Here is an 18,875-nt window from a genome sequence, read left to right as displayed (position 1 = left end):
TGATGTGCAGTCCAAGCTATGCTAACAGTGTTGTATTGTTGTTCTTACCTCCACTCTCTATGAGCACGTCCAGCAGTTCATCCATCTGCTGACTTCTGGTCAGTTGCTGTAATAGTGATAAAAAAGAGTGATTGATTTTATCAGTTGAACATTTTTAACACTTATAATTTATATCCAATTGACTTAAAGATTGTACTCAAACAATATGAAGGCTTTCAAGCAGTCTAGATTTTTAAGCAGTGCAAACTTTTTTTGGAGACAGATCATTTTGTTGTAGATAGCAGATGAGCTTTTACCCAAAGCATAGAACTGTAAGTGCTCTGATGCTAGGTTTCCATTTTTCATTGTTGAGGAAAGAACAAATCTCTGAACAGAATAAAAAATAAACATCCCCCAACATCAAATCCCATCTCGCTAATAAGCATAACAAGACACCACTGGAGAGGAGTCTGATACAGTATCTGTCTAACTTTGGCGAGCTGACCCCAAACTTTTAAAGGTAAGCTAGAAATGTAATTGCTCTTCTAAGTCAACCAGTAAAAGTCACGTCTGCCTTCAAAAATAGTTTTAACCACTTTACCAACAATCTGCTTTCCATTTTTTAAAAGGTGTAGAGTTAGTGCCATAAACAAAGCGAATGGATGAGTTCAAGAGGTGTGTTACAGGTGATAGACTTATGGAGACAAAAACAGGAGACAGAATGAGGGAAAGTGGAATCAGAGCAACGCCGATAGTAAAATAAATCTCTGGCCAGCCATATCTATGTAATTTAGTTTGAATTTGAGTTTACCTGCTTGACTGCATCCTCATAGCATGGGGGCTGTCTTAAGTCATCTGAATCTGAGCTACTGAAGGCAGGGGGGGGGACCTGGCCCTTTGGGCCAACATGCCGAGGAGAGGGCAATACTGACATCTATATGAGACATAGGTGAAAAGTGACATTAGCCCACCAGTTACAATAAGGGGGTTTAAAATGCCAATGCATAGCAGATTAATGCAAATATCTAAGAATCAGGCCCTCGTGATCAGGTAATTCCATCATATTAAACATGTAATTTAGAGGAAAGGTTGGCGTTGTGTTCTTTGAAGGAGAAGTCCCCCACGTGAAGGAGTACGTGATGAAAACAGATGGAGTGACAATGAACCTCATAACATAGACAACCATACAGTGTCAGAGACAGAACACAAATTAATAGGAAAAGAAAAACAGTTGAACACGTGAACGTGAGGTGATGATTACATGACACTAACACAACACTGCGAACGCTGTAAATGTTGACATTCTGTTTACCTTAGGTTGCATGTTGTGGTTGTCGGCCTTAGCTGAGCCGCTGTGACCACACTCTGTAGAGTTTGGAAAGACTCCCTGAAGGCCTCTTTGGTCTGAAGGATAAGAACAGTTCACCGGCTGGCCACCGTTCTTCTGATGCATCTGTAATTAGCCAAAAAAGTTAAAAATAAGAATACAAATATACTGAATACAGAAAAATATAATTTTATTAAATACCCAATACAAAGAAAATGTTATTTCTAATACTGGAAACTAGGAAGCTTATAGCCATGCAGATGGACTAATTTCACCCAGAAGACCAACAACTCCATGGTTTTTTCAAAACTACTTGCTTAGTTACTATCTATCTGCTAGGTTAAGGCACCAAAACTGCTGCGCAAGAGGAAAAATTAGCTGGTTAGGTAAAGTACCCAATACTTCTTGAGTTAAGACAAAACCACACTGCTTTGCATCAAAACTACATGGTTCATAACCAAGACTATCTAGCAGGGTTAAAACATCAAATTGACTTGGTTAGGCACCGATAATACTTGTTTTGGTTTGGACACAATAACAACAGGGTAGCTGAAGTAGCTCTCCTGTCACAAAAAATACTTGGAAAAGTTAACACATTAAATCTATTGTACATGGTTAAGCACAATTACTTATCAGCAATGGACACCAAGAAAGCCCACGCCAAAACTCCATGGCTAGGTTTAGGCACCCAAATTACTAAGGCAAAAGACCTACCTAATGAGGTTATGGCACCATTACAAAACAAGTAGACAACAAAGCTAGCTTTAGGTGTTTAAGTACCTTGTTAGGTTAAGACACAAAGCCTACGTGGTTAGGACCATTACTGTTTTATTACTGTTAGATCACAAGACAACTAATCTAACCAGAACTTTAGTGTTAAACACAGAAACTCTATGGTAAGGCATCAAAACTACTGGGTTAGGCTACTGTGCCAAGACTACTTGGTAAAGCACCAAAACTATATCATTTCATCACCAAAGCACTTTAGCTACCAAATCTACATGGTTAGGCACCAAAACTACCTATTTACATGTCAACAATACCTGGTTAGGCTTGGACCCAAAATCTGCATGGTTAGGCAAACAACAATTGTATTTGTGTTAGCAGGGGAAGTTATCATGCCTGAACTTCATAGTCAAACACCAAAACTCCATGTTGACTCAAAAATACTGTGTTTAAGCACCAATCCTTCTTCATCAAAACTGCTTTATAGGACACCTACAGTACCTGGTAAGGTTTGTAGCATTCGGTTGGGAACAAACACTACTTAGGGTAGGCTAAGAAAAAGATCGTAGTTCGGACTTAGTCTGAGGCCAAAGTTGAGTATTGGTTTCACAAGAACACAGCAAGACAGCGGTCCTCTGAGTTAAAGAATCCCAGGATAACTAAGAATACTCTTTGGACCATTTGATGAGTTTTCTATAACAAATGTACTCTTCATTTGAAAGCCTTGGTAGGGATTTCTTAATCATTGTGACCGTGGTTTTAGGATTTGCCTCTAAAACTGTCCACGTCACGTTCATCTTAACATTTATGAAAGATCTGTCCATAAACGCATCATACCTGCATGGTGCGTACTCTGTTGTTGACCTGGGGGTGGGGGTGATGGCAGCTGTCCCTCCCCAGAGAAGGTGTTAGCAGGTAGGGGTTATTAGGAGATGAAGGCTGGGGGCTCCCTGAAGGCTTTCCATTGGGGGAGTCCTGTGGAGAGCACTGTGGACTGAGGAAGGCAGACATTGTGGAGGGACTGCCAGAGGACGGGGCCGTGTCCATACATTGTGGTCCACTTGGACCCCCCATACTGGGGATGGGGGCGTTGCAGTGTCCCATCTCCTCCATGCAGCTGCCAGGTGAGCTCTTCAGATGCTTTGGAGAGGACAGGGGGCAGCTGGAGGACAAAGACATGGGCTCTTGCTTGATCGTCACCCCATAGAAGTGCTGTCCCATCATGGAGGGAGCCTGCTGGTGGTGCAGGGGTGGATGGGGTGGAGGAGGGATGGTGTCCTGTGTTGCTCCGTAGCAGCGTTTCCTCTTGTGGAGTTGCATCTTCAATTCCTCAACCTAAAAGTAGCAAGTTAAAAAGATAATGTGTCAATAACTATCAAAATAAACACCTTGGGAAATGTCCAATTGAATATAATCAATTACACTTTGCAGTTCCCAGAGTGTCCACTAGAGGCTGTCTCCTGAAGGGAGTCCGTCCCTATAGAGCCCCATGTTAGGACGTCCAAGTGCAGAGACAAACATGTATGGGGCTAAATCTGTATGCAAGTCACCTGTTTACATTAGATTAAGGATTAAAGGGAGGTAAGATTAGGGGAGTGGCCTCTTGGAGTGACAGCTGGGAGCTGCTAGCTAGGTGTCCCCTTCAGCTAATTCAGTCCCTTTACTTAACCTCTGGGCCATGTTTGTGCTGTTGGAGCTTTTTGGATATTTGTTCATGTAAATATCAGACAAATAATCTGTCAGTCTGTGCTAATATGCTTCACTTTTGGAACCAGCCTCAAGTGGCCACTTAAGGTACTGCAGTTCAGTGTTTACTTTGGTTTTAACTCCTGAGGTTGTTGCTTGTCGGACGTTTTAAAATAACAATTTCAGAGGCTTTCTGACCTGTCTTTGCTCCTGGTGTAGCTTCCACGTCAGCTCCTCGATCACCTTCTGCTTCTCCACCAGCATCTTATCCTTCTCAGCCTCTACTCCCTCCATAACTCCACCCTCCCCTGCCCTCGACGCTACCCCATTCAGTCCGCCTCCCCCAAGCCCATCCTCCATGTTGAGCTGGGTGGGAGACGGCTGCAGGTTGAACTGCGTTGGCGAGGACATTGGCACATCGCTGAAGCTGTCCGGGAGCGAGCCACTGAGGGAGAGCTCAGAGGAGGCCGGAGAGATGGGAGGGGTGGAGGAAGTGCTAGGGTAGGGGTAGTAGCCTCCCTGTGAGAGTGTGGAGGAGGAAGGGGACTGGTAGGAGGACAGGGAGCCTGTCGGTGTGACGGGGAAGGTCACAGTGGTGATGTCAGAGGAGCCGGAGGGGGAGGAGCAAGCGTTGGAGTCCTTGAAGGGACGGAGTCGCTCGATGAGGGCAGTCTTTGTGCCAGAGACAGGCATGCCGCGGATACGCAGGTGCTGTCTGAGCTCTGATACCTGACGTAGGTAAAACAGAGAGAGGTTTATGTTAACGACATGATTACTAGTTTAATCAGTTCTCTTTTTGCAGCAAACAGAAGAGAAAATAAGGGGAAATGACGGAAAAAAACATCACATATCATGCATAAAGCCTCTCATTAAAACCTCAACACCTACCTTTAGGTCGTCCAGGTTAGCCGGCAGTGGTCCAGGTTTGACCGGCGAGATGGTGCTCTGGTTTGGATAAGAGTTCTTTACCGGGGACGATGAGTTACTGTTTGTTTGGCTCGGTGGTCCACTGGAGCTGCAGGCTGAGAGCTGCTCGTTTACGCCTCTATAACGGGAGAAGAAGAGTCGATTCATGTTTCCATTAGACGGACATTAAATAGGTACCAATTCATAAAATAAAACACCCTCCTGACATTATGAATGAAAGGTCATCTACTAACATTTTATAGAGAACAAGAACAAGTGGGTACATTTAATTGATGCACTCCTGTACTTGTGCTTTTATTGTTCTATGATTTTAGATACTCCTGCATTGTTGCCTTGTGTGTCTATAGAGAGTACACTACAACACTGCAGCCATAACAGCCTGTTTACCTACTGCAGGATGGAGAAATGTGCAGCAGACACTCTGAAACTTTTTGTAATTTTTAGTAGTTAAAGCCCAAAAACTGAAAGCCAATTCCATTCTCTTTTCAAGAGAAAAAGACACAGTGAGGATGTGCAGAATCTGTTTCACCCTGAGTGTTACTTACTTGTGTGTTTGGCTCTGTGGGTGGGGTTGGTAGCTGAACGCCGGCTGTCGCTGCTGCTGCTGGGCCTGTGTGTGTGTAGTGTGTGTGTGCTGCTGCTGGGACTGTGGGTGTGTGTGTGCGTGTTTCTGCTGGCTGAGGATCTGCAGCTGCAGGAAGAGCTGCTGCTGCTGGAGCAGGCGGGCGTAGGCCGAGTCCATGGGCGGAGGGGACTTCTCCGCCTTCTGGTCCGGGGGAATGTACTGATGGTACTTCAGCTTCTTCACCTTCGGCTTCACATCTTTGGGCTTCTTGTGCCGGTTCTTGTCTGATGTCTTAGACTGTACAAAAGGAGGGAAAGAGAGTGTGAACATGCAAGGTAAAAGATTAACTTCAACATAAAAAAGATGGGGGTAAATGGTGCTGACCTTGACGATAGCAGGGACAGGTATTGGGGGAGTGGCCTGGCTGTTGTTGCCGGCACACTGACCTTCATCCTGGCATTGATTAGGAGGGTCTTGGGTTGTACCTCCCTGATCACAAAACAAAACCACAAACTGAAAAAAGTCTTCTCTACGTCTGTTTTAGAGCAGCCCTGACATGTGATGGAGCATTAAGGCTGCATAGAAGACAAATAAACATGAGATTTCCAGAATAAACCATGATATTAGGAAATATGAGGGAAAAAAGTCATGGTATCATCAGAATGGACTCAAATTCTTGCATAGTATGGTGCTAGCAGTGAGCAGAATAAGCTTTCTGTGTTCAAAGCTTATTCAGTAATATGTGAGACTCTCACTTAATAACATCACAGAAAAAAGGTGGACATTAAAATGACTGAAGACATGCGGCAGCACGTTTGGAAGATACAACCCTGCTCCAAAATCTTTTGGCCCTTGAGAGGCTTCTGTTGGAAATGCTTTTTATTTACTGCTAAACAGAAATCTAGACAACGTATAACTCAACTCTGTTGTTGGACGGAATGTAGAGAAGTGATGGTTGACCACACTCGAACAAATACATCTTAGTAAATTAGAATATTGTGAAAAAGTCTGATATTTTCAATCAGTTCTTTAAGACAGTAAACATGTCAGGTTATACTTTCAAAATAAAGCCATTTAGTTTTTATGTAAAGCTATTCACTGTGCTTTTGTAGTCCAACCAATCATGTGTCAGCAGGCTCTGCAGGAAACACAGTTTGTATGGAGAGCAAAAGCAGGAGAAACACAATTCAATGCAAACTAAAATGTTTCAAGTGTTTTTTATATATTTAATGTGATAATTATGGCCTACAGCTTGACAAATAATATAAGCCTAATACTGGCCCATTCCCTCCTCCAGTGTACATTTGATTTTTTTTTATATTTGGGAGAAATAGATTTCTGGGTGAACAAGATGTCACAAGGAGTTTTTTTCATGGCAGTGTTGCAATTTTGCACTTTACAGAAAAGATGGTTAACAAACTTTAAACAACACAACTCTGAATAAGAGAAAAAGATTTGGGCAAATATTTTTTTTCCTCTGAGTTGAAGTAAGTATTGTTAAATAATCTATGGATGGCTCATAAAGAATGTGCAGCCAGACTGAAAACAAGACTTTGAAATGTTACTTTTGGCAACTGTGAGCTGCATTGTTTTGACATAAAGTCAAAAGTTAAACAGTTTAAACTCAAACTCACAGAGACTCTACTGAAGCATTGGATGTGTTCTTGCTTTCTGTCTGTCCTAAAACTCTGAAACCTAACGATTTCATTTTCAAATGTTTTGCTTGAGCTTGAGAGCGGATCCTGGTTGGGATAAATGAAACGCGACTGTATTATGACGACTTCATTCCCCCTAAGATTCCTTATATTTTAAATCACACACCCTATTTTAAAAATATCTGAATAAGTTTTGCAGAAGGTGAAACAAATGATCTTCATCATTTAAATATTTGGTGTTGCTGATCTGAAGTGGTGACGTTGTTTTTTAAGGTTGTTGCCTCAGATTTTATGCTTTCAGTCTGAATGTCTGTTTTTCTTCTCATTCCTCCCGTAGGGTTTCAGAGTTGAGATGAGGAGCCGCTTGCATGACGGTTAGTTTGCAATCCAAATGGAAAAATTATCCCCAAAAATGCTCATGTATTGACATTTCATTCGCAAAAGTATTCATAAACAAGAATTTCCAAACGGACACAAGACGTTTTGAGACGATGAATTTGTTGAAATAGTCCAGAGACAGATGTAGACAGCCTTGTTTTGGTTTTAAATTTCATCAGGTGACTTTTGATCATGGCAAACATCAAAAGCAGGTCAAAGTATGCAAGAGGTGAGCAGACAGAAAATATGGGCAGCTGTGGTGGCAGGAATGTGACACCTGAGCAGTTCAACTTAGTCCAACAGTCAGAGGAGAAAAGAGGAGGAGTTGCAGTTTATTCTACAGCCACAAGAGGACAGCAGAGGCACAGCAGAGACGGCAACTGGTTGAGGTGTAACAGAGTCAGAAACGAAGCAGAAAAGACACAGAGGGACTCAGTGGGGGGGAGACAGAGGTGTGTTTTACCTGTCGTGGGCTGGTGAGTGCAGGTGAGGAAGAGGAAGAGGCCGTGCTGCCGACTGCCTCAGATGAAGGACACGCTGAACCCTGAGACTCATCACTGTGGTGCTGCTCTGGAGACAGACTCTCACTGCTGCTGTCCTCCTCGAACGCATACGAGTCCTCCTGCTTCGGGAACTTTCCATGGTTCACTGCAAGAGGAAGCCAAAGGTCAGACTGCAGTTTCTTCAGATCACAGACAAGACTTTAAACGATAAGTCCACTTTGCTACAACTGTCTTTTAGTTGTTTGGTCTGCAGATTAAGCTGCAGAGATCAGGGAGCACAGTGGGGGGAGTGAAGAGTGAGTCAGAGAGAGCCAAGAGTTTATCCAGATTATCTAAACCTCTTTATTAGGAGGTAAAACTGAAAGCAGCTCATCCAAAATGTCACCAATAATCCCTCTCAAGAACAGAAGGGCAAAGTGGAGCCTCAGAGTCACTCAGTTAACCGTGCTGGGTTCTGTTTCTCCTCTGAATATGTTTGTCTAACCTGTTGAAAGCCTCACCCTGTCACAAAAAAACACAGCAAGGTTAGTCATCCTAATCAATCTATCCAGCTATTAAACATGATGGCTGTGGAAACCAGTTTAATCTTATTCTTCAAATCAGTAAACCCAAGCAGCCTCTTCTACTGGTATAACGTGGTACTGTGAACAAAACTTTGTTCTTAAGTTGCATTTCCACCCAAAGAACCCAGAACGTTTGAACCCAGGAGCTACTTTTCAACAAACAAAAGGGTTCCTTCATCCTGTTGTTGTCTATGTTTCCATCACAGCCCAGAGACTTGCAGGATTGTGCCTCAAAATATGGCAGCCAGATAAAAAAAAACAGGTGGCTGTTTTTATACACTTCTGCACAATGATACAGAAACAATGACATCACATAGAGCGGCACATTATGGGTTGTTGTTTCAGGTTTGCAGAGGTCATTCTCAGCACAGAAACTCTAAAGGTACATAATTTTATTAAACCAGTACCATCCAAACCCAGAGTTTCGTGGAGGAAAAACAATATTCCTTAAAACGAAATCCTTGGTTTTGTCATTTTGCAGGATCGCTGCAAAGACAGGCCTCCTGGTTTAAGCTGAACATCCTTTTTTTAAACCAGAAACTGTTCTTTTCACAGCCACCAGACTCCACTGATTATAAACAGTTGTTTTACCTCCCACGCAGTAGTTTCTGGTCCATTAATGCCTTATTCGGTTCGTTTTTGGGTTAGCGGTGTTACGCAAATACTGTATCAGATCTGAACTTACCCTAATCAAACTATTATAACAAAAACACTGATGAATCCATGCACAAGCAACCAGCAACTCCCATCTTTACTTTCAATCTCATGACAGTTACTCTGAACTGAGTCCTTTAAAGGACACATTTGAAGACTGACTGCGCCATGGAAATGCGTAAGGGCCTATCCCATTTCAAAAGCTCTTTTAGATAGAGCCAACAAATGCCTTTAACTTTCACAGGCAATATGAGCGTCCTTCGAACATATCCCATGATTCTTTGTGCGCCAATTCAAACAAGATACGAGACACGTAAGTAGCCTTAAAGACAGACGCCTTGAAACTTGAACTTGTCTTTTAAGTAATGGCGATGGTGGTTGATGGTTGATGCTAGCTATGTTAGCTACTTAGCCAGCTGGTAGACAGAAAAGGCACTATGTGTCAGAAGGATGGAACCAACTGGTGATGCAAAAAGGAAATCCTCTATGGACCAGATTGTCTCATTTCAGCTCATCTTGAGCAGAGACCAAGTCCTTCGAAGGAACCTTTCTTTGAACTAGGACATGGCTTTAGTGTCTGACAACACAGTGTATTGCTAGTCTGCTTGAGAGTTCCCATCTCATTTGAATTGGCGCACAATCACAGGACATGCTCGGCCAAAAGGATACAACCAATGCATCCAACATGGCCCAGGAAAATCCGGATGCATCTTACAGTCGCATTTCAAGGAGCCTTCAAAATAGGACAGCCTTCATCGCTCTGTTGCAATACAATCTGTCTTTAAATGTGCCCTCTGAAGGATGCAGCGCCTAAATATGGGACACTTCTAATTGTTAAACGAGTCACACATTAACACAGAGATACTTAACACAAAAGTAGATCTGAAAGGTGAAGTTCACTGTTTTAAAAATCTGTGCCTTTCGGGGACAAAAGCAAGAACTTTAAACGGATGTAACTTCGATGTCCTCACAGTTATGGTATGGCCTCTGCTGTCTGTTTCACTGCTGACAAAACTGCTTACAACACTTTTTCTACCTGTTAGATTCTTAAAACAGGGCCTTTTTTATAACAACAAAGACACAGAGGACATTGTGAGTGTGTGTTGACCTGTGTGTTGGCAGTCTGGATGCCCGTTGTACACACTGACTGTCCTCCCTGTGAGCAGTGGCATTCACACAGTTCCTGTCTGTCACTGACACCTTGTACACACTCAGCCTGGAGGTGTTACGCTGTGTGTGTGAGAGACTGACACACCACTTTACATCCAGCTACCTCCTGATTGGCTGAGCAGATAGTGAACGCAGCTTTAATTGGAGGAGCCGAGAGTGGCTATCAAACAGAAGCCATGGTGTGTGTGTGTGTGTGTGTGTTTGTGTGTGTGTGTGTGTGTGTGTGTGTGTGTGTGTGTGTGTGTGTGTGTGTGTGTGTGTGTGTGTGTGTGTGTGTGCGTGCGTGCGTGTGTGTTGAGGTATAAGATTCTCTCTGTGTATCCAAACATGTGACAGGCAGGAACAGACCCTGGTTTCAATCACAGCACCAGGCTCGTTCTGTGCAACTCATCGACCTCAAACACACACAAATACACACACGAGCACACACACACCAAGCATTGTCCTGAATGCCACCTCCTCGCACCTGTTCATGTTCAACTCTTTACCCCTGCTCAGCTTCACAACACTGACACTCTGAATGTCTACATTTGCACGTCTTAGTCAATATCCTCTCCACTACATGTCGATATGTTCACACTCCCAACTGATCCAGCAGCACGATCATTCAACTTGTCCAGAGCTTCAAAGTACAACATTTCAGGTACCTCTACACAATGTCTGGAAAACTGGCTGTTCTGGCCCAGATCAAAATCAAATCTGTGTATGAGTGTAATCTTTCACACACCGGGCCATAACCGAACCTCTGAGCTATAGAGCTCACACACTGCACATTAACCCCTTCACGCACTGATGACAGTGCCAGCTGAGGCAGCTTGATGTTCATATACATCGTCCTCAGATTACCAACGATGTGGGTCGGGATGTCATTATGCTGGATTGTGTTACTACTTGACCTGGGAGCAGGAGAGGAGTCCCCAGAGAGTCAACTTTTGAAGCGTGTGGCTGCTGAACAAGCTGTTTTTATGATGACTTTGTTACGAGGACGTGTTGTTCGTGCTCTCACTCTGTTTCAGTGAATCTTTCTGTCAGTTTGTTGTCACCAGGAGATTGAAATGTCAGGATTGCAGAAATCTGCGAGCAGCATGCACTTCCTCTTTTTAAGTGTCTGGTTTAAAAAGTTACACAGGGTCACATAGTTTCTGGACAAGGTTAAAACAATCTTCAGGAGTGTGTGTGACGGGATGTGGAGCTTTAAGGTGAGGGGTTCATGCAGCAGCATGGTTCTGTCACAGAGGATCTTGGAGTTGTATGTGGAGGACTGGAGCTTTACAGACCAGAGACACAGAGGGTGGAGGGGGACACAAACACACACACACACAGGTACAGCCACACACTCACACACACAAGGACACACTCAAACTGAAACACTTCTAAAGAAAGGGTGGGCCCAAATACAGCTGCTGCTCATCTCAATAAACGGCGCTCCCTCGTCCTGCAGAGGTAAACCAGCAGAGTTCAGACCGCCGGCTCCTTTACGCAACATGTTTACAGAAACTGGAGGGGGCAAACATAAAACTGCTGAAGTGAGTCTAAAAAGCCCTATCTTCTCAAACAGGAGTGATATACAGAGAGTGAGTAAGATGCTGAGCATCAGACGACAAACGGAGCGAGGTCAGAGTGCTGCAGAGGGACGCTCAGCGTTAAATCACAGTTGTGTCTAAGCATGCAGGCTTTGCATTTCCTTAAATCAAACAGTGGAGGCGGTGAGGTCTCCACTTACACTTTAAATGTCAAAGCACCTCCTCTTCAAGAAAAAACAGCCACAACAACAACATTTCTGGAGGTCCACACCGTGCTGAGGAGAGTTTCTGAAAGAAGCATGATGTTCTAAAAATGTAAATAACATTCCCTGTGAGAAAAATACAAACAAACACTTTTTCCTGCTTAGAAATGAGGATCACATTAAGGAGCAAAAACAGGAAAAGGTACTGGAGGAGTGCAGCTGAATGGAAAAATCTGAAGAGTTCAAAGTGGGACTAAATCACTTTCTTTCTGAGTGGAAATCTTATTTGTATGCTTGAGTTTGGTCCCACTCTCTCAAAGGTCACTCCCGACAATAGATGACTAGTGTGGGCTTTTTAAGGCAAAAACTGATTCCAATGTTAGGGGGGAAATGTACAAACTACTGATAGATCATTCATACAGTAATTTAATGATCATGAATTAAAATATGCCTTTCCTTTGCTGATTTATTATATGGTTCTGCAAAGGTACTCAGGAAGCTACTGTCTTAAACATACACTGATAATATGGTATAAAAATAATATTATACATCGGTTGTCTGATGACGGTTTAACCTCTTTTAATGTTCATTATGGGCATTCAGGTGTAGCCAGTAGTTTATAATAAACAACGTTCAGCTAAGACTTGACTGCATTTTTTACAGTCCAATTAACAACTTGAGAATTAACCTTGTGTTTAGATATAAAGTGAAGAGACAATCTCCCCTCAATACTGTCATTTCTTGGTTCATTACATCCCTCAGAGGCGTGCCCATTCATGTGTTTGTGAGGAGTCTCAGCTTCACTGTAAATAGCAAGTTCCATAGAGGCTTCACTTTGACTTACATCAGCGGTCTGAACCTGACAAAGAAACTGATTTTCATGTGATAAACGGGTCTTAAATTTGCTGGAATAACAACATGATGAAGATTATTCAAAGGTCAAGCTTTGTCAGGTTTTTCCTCAAGAGGAGAAGAAAACAACTTTTCAAATGTTTGTTTGTTGAATGGAGGTGAGATCCATTCCTGAAGCATTCCGGGATTCTACAATTTGAAGATGAATCTGTAACTACAGATTAGTTTAGTTGTACATTTTTGCTGCATGTGCAGCAGATTATGCAGAGAGGATTGTAAACTGTGGGGTTAGAGCGCCCTCTGCTGGACAACTACATGATGACCCACTTTTTATATTACCCTGAGTATTGGTTTCTGCTTTAAATGTTCTGCCAAAAAAATGAATAACAGCGCATAGTAGTAAACATATACACTGATATACACATATATCTCTGTTATAGTCCTATTAAAATGTACTATATGCAAAACAAGTTTATTAATTGCAAGTGAAAATGTACTAATGCCTAGAAAGTAAATTCCGTGATAAACAATAAACTAACTAACATCTGAACAGCCTTTGAAAACTGTTTAATATTCATGCCACACAAAGTGCGTTTACATTACCTATCACATTCATCCGGGTCACACACATTCAACCACTGATCCAGCTAACTGCAAGTCAACCTTTTAATACATTCGCACCACAATGACAAAGTGAATGCTAAGTGTAACTTGGGGTTGAGTTATATAACATTAATGCTCATCAAGGACATTTAAAAGTATCAGAAACGTTAATCTCCGTAAAGAGACATCAGGTGTAACTGTAGCCGTTCACAGAGTGAGTGCAAATTCTCATTCATGCTGTTTGGTGGAGGAAGATGATGTTGATAAATGACCCAGGATAAACACTCGACATTTAGTTTGTGCTTGTTTGAAAAAATAATAATGTAGTAAAGTAAAGTGCATGCTTATTTGTTAAGATCAGAGTCTCCAGCAGAGTGCTTTGAATAGCTGAGAACAATGTTTTACACAAACACACACGCAGTCAAGAGTGAAACATGCTATCCTCCTCAATCAACCCAATCAATGCTGCTACCAAACAACACACACATATACAGGTGAGTCACACTGCAGCATGGTCCTCTGCGTGTACCTGTCATTGTGAGGGCAGAGTCTAGGGGAATGATATTCTTTTGGACCAGCTCCAGGGGCCCCGGCCTGAGAGCCAGCTTCTCGTTCAGGTCCTCAGCGAGTCGGGCTCGCTTTAGCCTCATCTGATCGTCCAGAGACGAGCCGTCCGAGGCCGGGTCTGCACAACACAGAGCAGGACGAGGCCATCAACAACAGGGACACACCCAGACACACTGCTAAAACAAGTCTGCCCACTGCAAGGGGGGAAAGATGGCTAAGGACAATTGCAGATTGTATTTTACATAAAAGGGAGTCCAACTTACCATCTAAAACATCATCACTCACAAATACTAACAAACTAACTGATCAAGGCAGCCGTATACCACCTACTCCTGTGTTATGTGATGTCATATTACAGAGTAGAGTGCGGTGGCTTTGGGGAGAGAAATATAACAGAGAAAAGTTCACAAAATCGCAGAGCCAGCAAGTTTAGAGGAGTATTTTGCTGAAAGGGGATGAAGAAACTGTATTTAGCGTCTTCTTACACGAGCAGTAATTGTATTGTGTTGTATAATGAACAATAAGAACAGAGAGGTCTCCTTCTAAACATGCCAACAGACCTAACAGCAAGCAGACATGGTAGCCTGCCATCTTGCACAATAAATACAAAGAATTGTATGATCAAAAAACGATTTTTTGTCGTTTGGAAAGTTTTTGAAAAATTACACCTTGGAATGACTTTTTGAAAACCTCTGTTTTGAGTGACCTAAAACTCAGTTTACGTGTGGACAAAAGGCAAAAATGGAGAAAAAAAAACATTTTTAATACACATACATGTGAATGGGCATAAATAAAAACTTACGCCATGCCCATGTTAGGAAACCACAGCCTAAGCAGGCATTTCAAGCTAGATTTATACTTTTCATTACTTGACAAATTGAGGGACAGAGACTCAACAGTGACATAAAAGCTTGACTCACTCCTCCAATGTTTTCATATTTACCTGCGACGTGGTGACCAATTCTAAATGTGATAACAGTTTTGGCTAACATAAGAAGATGACAATAGTGACTCCCACTAATGTTTTTACAATTAGCAGTATGTATTCAACTTTTAAAAATTAAGCCATTCAGCCATTTCTTCAAACTCATGGAGCTTATCATAGTTTTACTATCATATAAGCTAACTGCTTGATGGATGGCAATCTAGCTAACTTACTGTATATAAATGTAGATTTAGTCTGGAAATTCAGTTTCTTGCAAAAAAAAAAAAAAAAAGGAGAAGATTATTTTATTTTATACTTTCTTTATCTTTCTAAATATTAGATTATAAATCTTAGAAGTTATCCCTGGAGACTGATTTTGTTTACAAGAATTAAACTTTTCACATTTAAGAAACTTGCTTACATGAATAAATGTTTAAGGTTAGTTGGCTTAATAATTGTTTATAGCCAGAAAAAGAGGATATTGTTGTTGTGGTCCTCTCAAAGACCTTCGTTTAAAATTTGAAAAAGATTTGGGTAGGTTCTGAGAAAGCACTTGTCGTAAACTGACACTACGTATTGTAAAAGAACAAAAACGCTTGACAGTTAGCATACTAGCTAACGTAAATAAACTCTTTAACCAACAGGTGACATTTTGTTGTTCCATTAAAAAAATGGAGAAATAACAATTCTCATTTAGTACCCTTTTTTAATATCAAGCAGTTGATATTTAAGATGTGCCTAGAAAACTAGAAAAATGTTAGAATTAAAGGTGATTTTTAATATTTTTTTAATAATGTTATTTACCCAACTAACAGTTTACACGTGACTCACTAAGCCTTCAATACTCAATATTTCTGTTTAGGATCAGTTCTGATATGGTCTCAGCTGCTCCACAGCTCCAGACACTTTGAGTGCTGAAAAAATAAATGGAGCTGCTGTAATTAAAGAGCTGCAGCCAGTGAGATTTTCGACCTTCCACAATCCCTCTCTGTTAACTCCAGGATAAATAATCAGGACTGAAGCGAACCTGGCTTGGCGTACAGATCGTCCACAGGACGGAGGAGAGAAACCACATCAGTTTGATTATCTGAGTGCAAGAAAGAGCAACAGCACTTATTTGGTCAAATATAATATTAGTGGGATTTTTCTGAAGGCGGACGGAGGATACAGAGCCAAAATAAAATGAATGATATCGGGCTATGTGCTGGATGAGTCAGGTGGAGTATTACTGTCTGATGAAAAACTGATCTGAAATAAGAAACTTCTAACATCATACCTGGGGCGAGATTAATGTGCAAAATTAAGCATTTTTAATCTCCAGATACATCAAGTAATTAGATTCATGTTCTGTGTGTACTGGTCTTTCCTAATTGTCTTGAAAACTTAGAAGATAGAAGTACTAATATTTATCTGCAGGATAGGAGATGACAAAGGAAAATGCCCAAAGAAAATTAGACTTTTGAGGAAAGCAGTGAAAACATGTCAATCACAACATAAATGACCTCTACAAGATGAATACTGGTTAACTATTGATACCATTTTATTTATCTAACAAAAAATCATTAATTTTTCATTTATGAAGTCTTCAGGTTGTTTTAATGGTTTCTTGTTATTTCTGAGTGCTTCTAGATCATTTCCGTAGACGTCCTGCTGCTGTGGACCTGCCTGGCTCCAGCTGCTCCAGCTATTAATAACAGTCTAAACATTATCACCACTGTTACAATGCTAAAGCTAATTTTAGAACAGCTTTACGCCAACTGCTATAAGTGGTATTTCACTTCCTACCCCTGTTTTTAACATTGAATTATAGTAAGTGTTAATATTAAACCTGATTACTTTAACTGAGATCAGTCTGTTGGCATTCATTTGCAGCTCCTTCATACAGCAACATACTTTCATCATTATTTTTGGCACTGTAACCATAAATGTATGAGCTGTTTTTTTCTGTCTCTGTCCATCTCTCTCTCTCTTCATGATGGTGGATTAAGATGAGATCAGACTGAGTACTGTCTGCAAGATGGGACTGGATCTTATCCTGTCTTGGTGTTGGATATTTGTTAATAATATAACAGAGTACGGTCTAGACTGGCTCTGCTTGTAAAAGCATTTTGGGTAAACATTTGTTGTGATTTGGTGCTTTATAAATAAAGATGTATTGATTGATTTTTAAATATGTGTTGATACATATCTGTATCCTTTTAAATTGAAATGTGTCCTGTATTTTTATGTGAAAGTTAAACAAAATAACAAAGTAAAAAATACAGTAAAAGTGAAGTTTGAACATGAAAAGACATTTTTGAAAATATAGAAAAGTGGAACGTTAGAGAAGGGAGTAGTGTTTCTGGTACACATAACTTTTGTAACAACACTCGTGTCACAAATGTCACTTTACAGTCTCATATTAGGGACACTAACCCAAGAGATAAAGTTTGAAGATAGAGTCTAACAAAATGGAAAACTATATGCATAATTTCATTATCTTTATTTGCCTCTACTTTAAATATGTTTTTTAATTCCAACAATAACAAAATTACAGAAAAATATGTTCTGCATTACCTTTCATTCTGAAGAAGTTAAAGAGATCATGGTATTAATGTTTGTTGGTTTCCTACCTCAAGGTTTAGATTTATAAATGTGGGTTGGTCGTTCCATGAAAGCTACAGTGAAGAGTTTTTGGCTGCTCATGAAACAGACTGAAAATTATATTGAGGCCTCTTTGTGAGCTACAAAGGAAACAAGATAATTAATGACAGGATTCTTTTTTTTTTCTTCTCTAAATTGTAATTTTTAAAATCTGAAGCCGCCGCTGCAGGGAAGGTGTCAGACAAAATGAGTCACAGCTGACTGCAGAAACAACTTTTAATTTACATGTTTCTGCAAATATTCAGAGTGAGTGATGAGTGTTATTGTTAAAATGAAAGGAGGATACTTTTGTTTTTCACAAACACTCAAGTATCAGCAGAGGGGTAGTGAAAATTTTAAAAGCACCAGATGATGAATGTAAGAGAGCAAATGGTATGAACTTTAACTGTAGATTATATTAAGAGTAATATTGTCCTATCAAAGTAAAATTGAACTACTTTTCACAATAAAAGCAAATCAATTTTGGAACAATTTACAGACAGGAAATCCTCACAAAAAGACACTTTGTTATTGATGTTCTTTAATCTCTTTTCAGATTGTATTAGTAAAGCTCTGAGCTGCAGAGGCATTTGATGAGTAACAAAATAACTTCATTAACTGCACAATAATATCTGCAAAAATAAACTCTGCGTTTGGGAGAGTATGACTGAGAGAAGAAGGGCAAGTGCTGGAAATGAACTCGTAACTGTAACGTAAACATCTTACAGGCGCAATGCCTCTTATGTCACATGACCACCAGAGGGATGATATCATGTGTTTATAACCCAGTCTCTGGCCTCACCTGTCACTCTTTGGTCCAGTTTAAGAGCTGATTTGACATCAGAGGGACACACACAGCTCTAAGTGTGTTTAAACCAAGGAGTCAAGCAGCCTGTAGACGTGTTCGAGCGTGGCTGTTCGTCCCTCTGAGGCTCAATGTAACCTGATCCGATGAGTGTGGAGCTGGCTTTCAGACTTTTAAACAATCTGCAGCAGTATTAAAACACACAGCGCACTTTAAACCTATTGTAGTACATCTACCTGCTGACTGTATCTGTCAGACGTAAACAGTGCACTGAGAGCAAAGACGTATGGTGCATTAGCAGGAATAATTCTCTTTGTGTTTCCATCCGCGAAGGATTAAAGCACCGCTGCCGAGCAAATGAAAATGTGTTTTTATGCAGGAAAAAGCTCAGTAAACCTGCAGATGCTGCTCTATTATCTTTATTGGGAAATATTAGATGTGTGTTTCTGTGTGCGTGTGTGTGTGTGTTCAGATCTGTGGCTAGCAGACAGACAGAAAGTGTGCTCCCATGCAGGCCACACGCCAGCCTGGGCCTGAGAGGCTGAGGCGGGTTCTTGAATAGCCTAATAAACACCAGATGTTCCACGGGTAATATATACACAGACCCTGCGCCGTGTCCATCTCCTCAGCAGGAATAACACA

At 41.1% G+C, this 18,875-nt stretch overlaps 1 protein-coding gene across 4 annotated transcripts in view; it reads right to left on the bottom strand.

Moving 5' to 3' along the window:
* Positions 1 to 18,875, bottom strand: part of myocd (myocardin) — a 35,814-nt gene that overhangs the window by 4,094 nt on the left and 12,845 nt on the right. For 3 of the 4 annotated variants that reach the window (XM_034707462.1, XM_034707461.1, XM_034707463.1), the window contains 8 exons: positions 7,707 to 7,891; positions 5,595 to 5,699; positions 5,191 to 5,507; positions 4,607 to 4,763; positions 3,917 to 4,447; positions 2,870 to 3,367; positions 1,292 to 1,432; positions 49 to 106 (listed from right to left, as the gene is read on the bottom strand). In XM_034707462.1, the coding sequence (XP_034563353.1) occupies positions 49 to 106; positions 1,292 to 1,432; positions 2,870 to 3,367; positions 3,917 to 4,447; positions 4,607 to 4,763; positions 5,191 to 5,507; positions 5,595 to 5,699; positions 7,707 to 7,891 (1,992 nt within the window). Of the gene's footprint in view, positions 1 to 48; positions 107 to 790; positions 914 to 1,291; positions 1,433 to 2,869; positions 3,368 to 3,916; positions 4,448 to 4,606; positions 4,764 to 5,190; positions 5,508 to 5,594; positions 5,700 to 7,706; positions 7,892 to 13,843; positions 14,000 to 18,875 lie in introns of all 4 variants that reach the window. The other variant, XM_034707460.1, reaches the window with a different exon arrangement.

The sequence above is a fragment of the Notolabrus celidotus genome, chromosome 18, assembly GCF_009762535.1.
Source record: "Notolabrus celidotus isolate fNotCel1 chromosome 18, fNotCel1.pri, whole genome shotgun sequence".
In the NCBI taxonomy this organism is placed as follows: Eukaryota; Metazoa; Chordata; class Actinopteri; order Labriformes; family Labridae; genus Notolabrus; species Notolabrus celidotus.
This window is presented reverse-complemented; position numbering and strand designations above follow the sequence as displayed.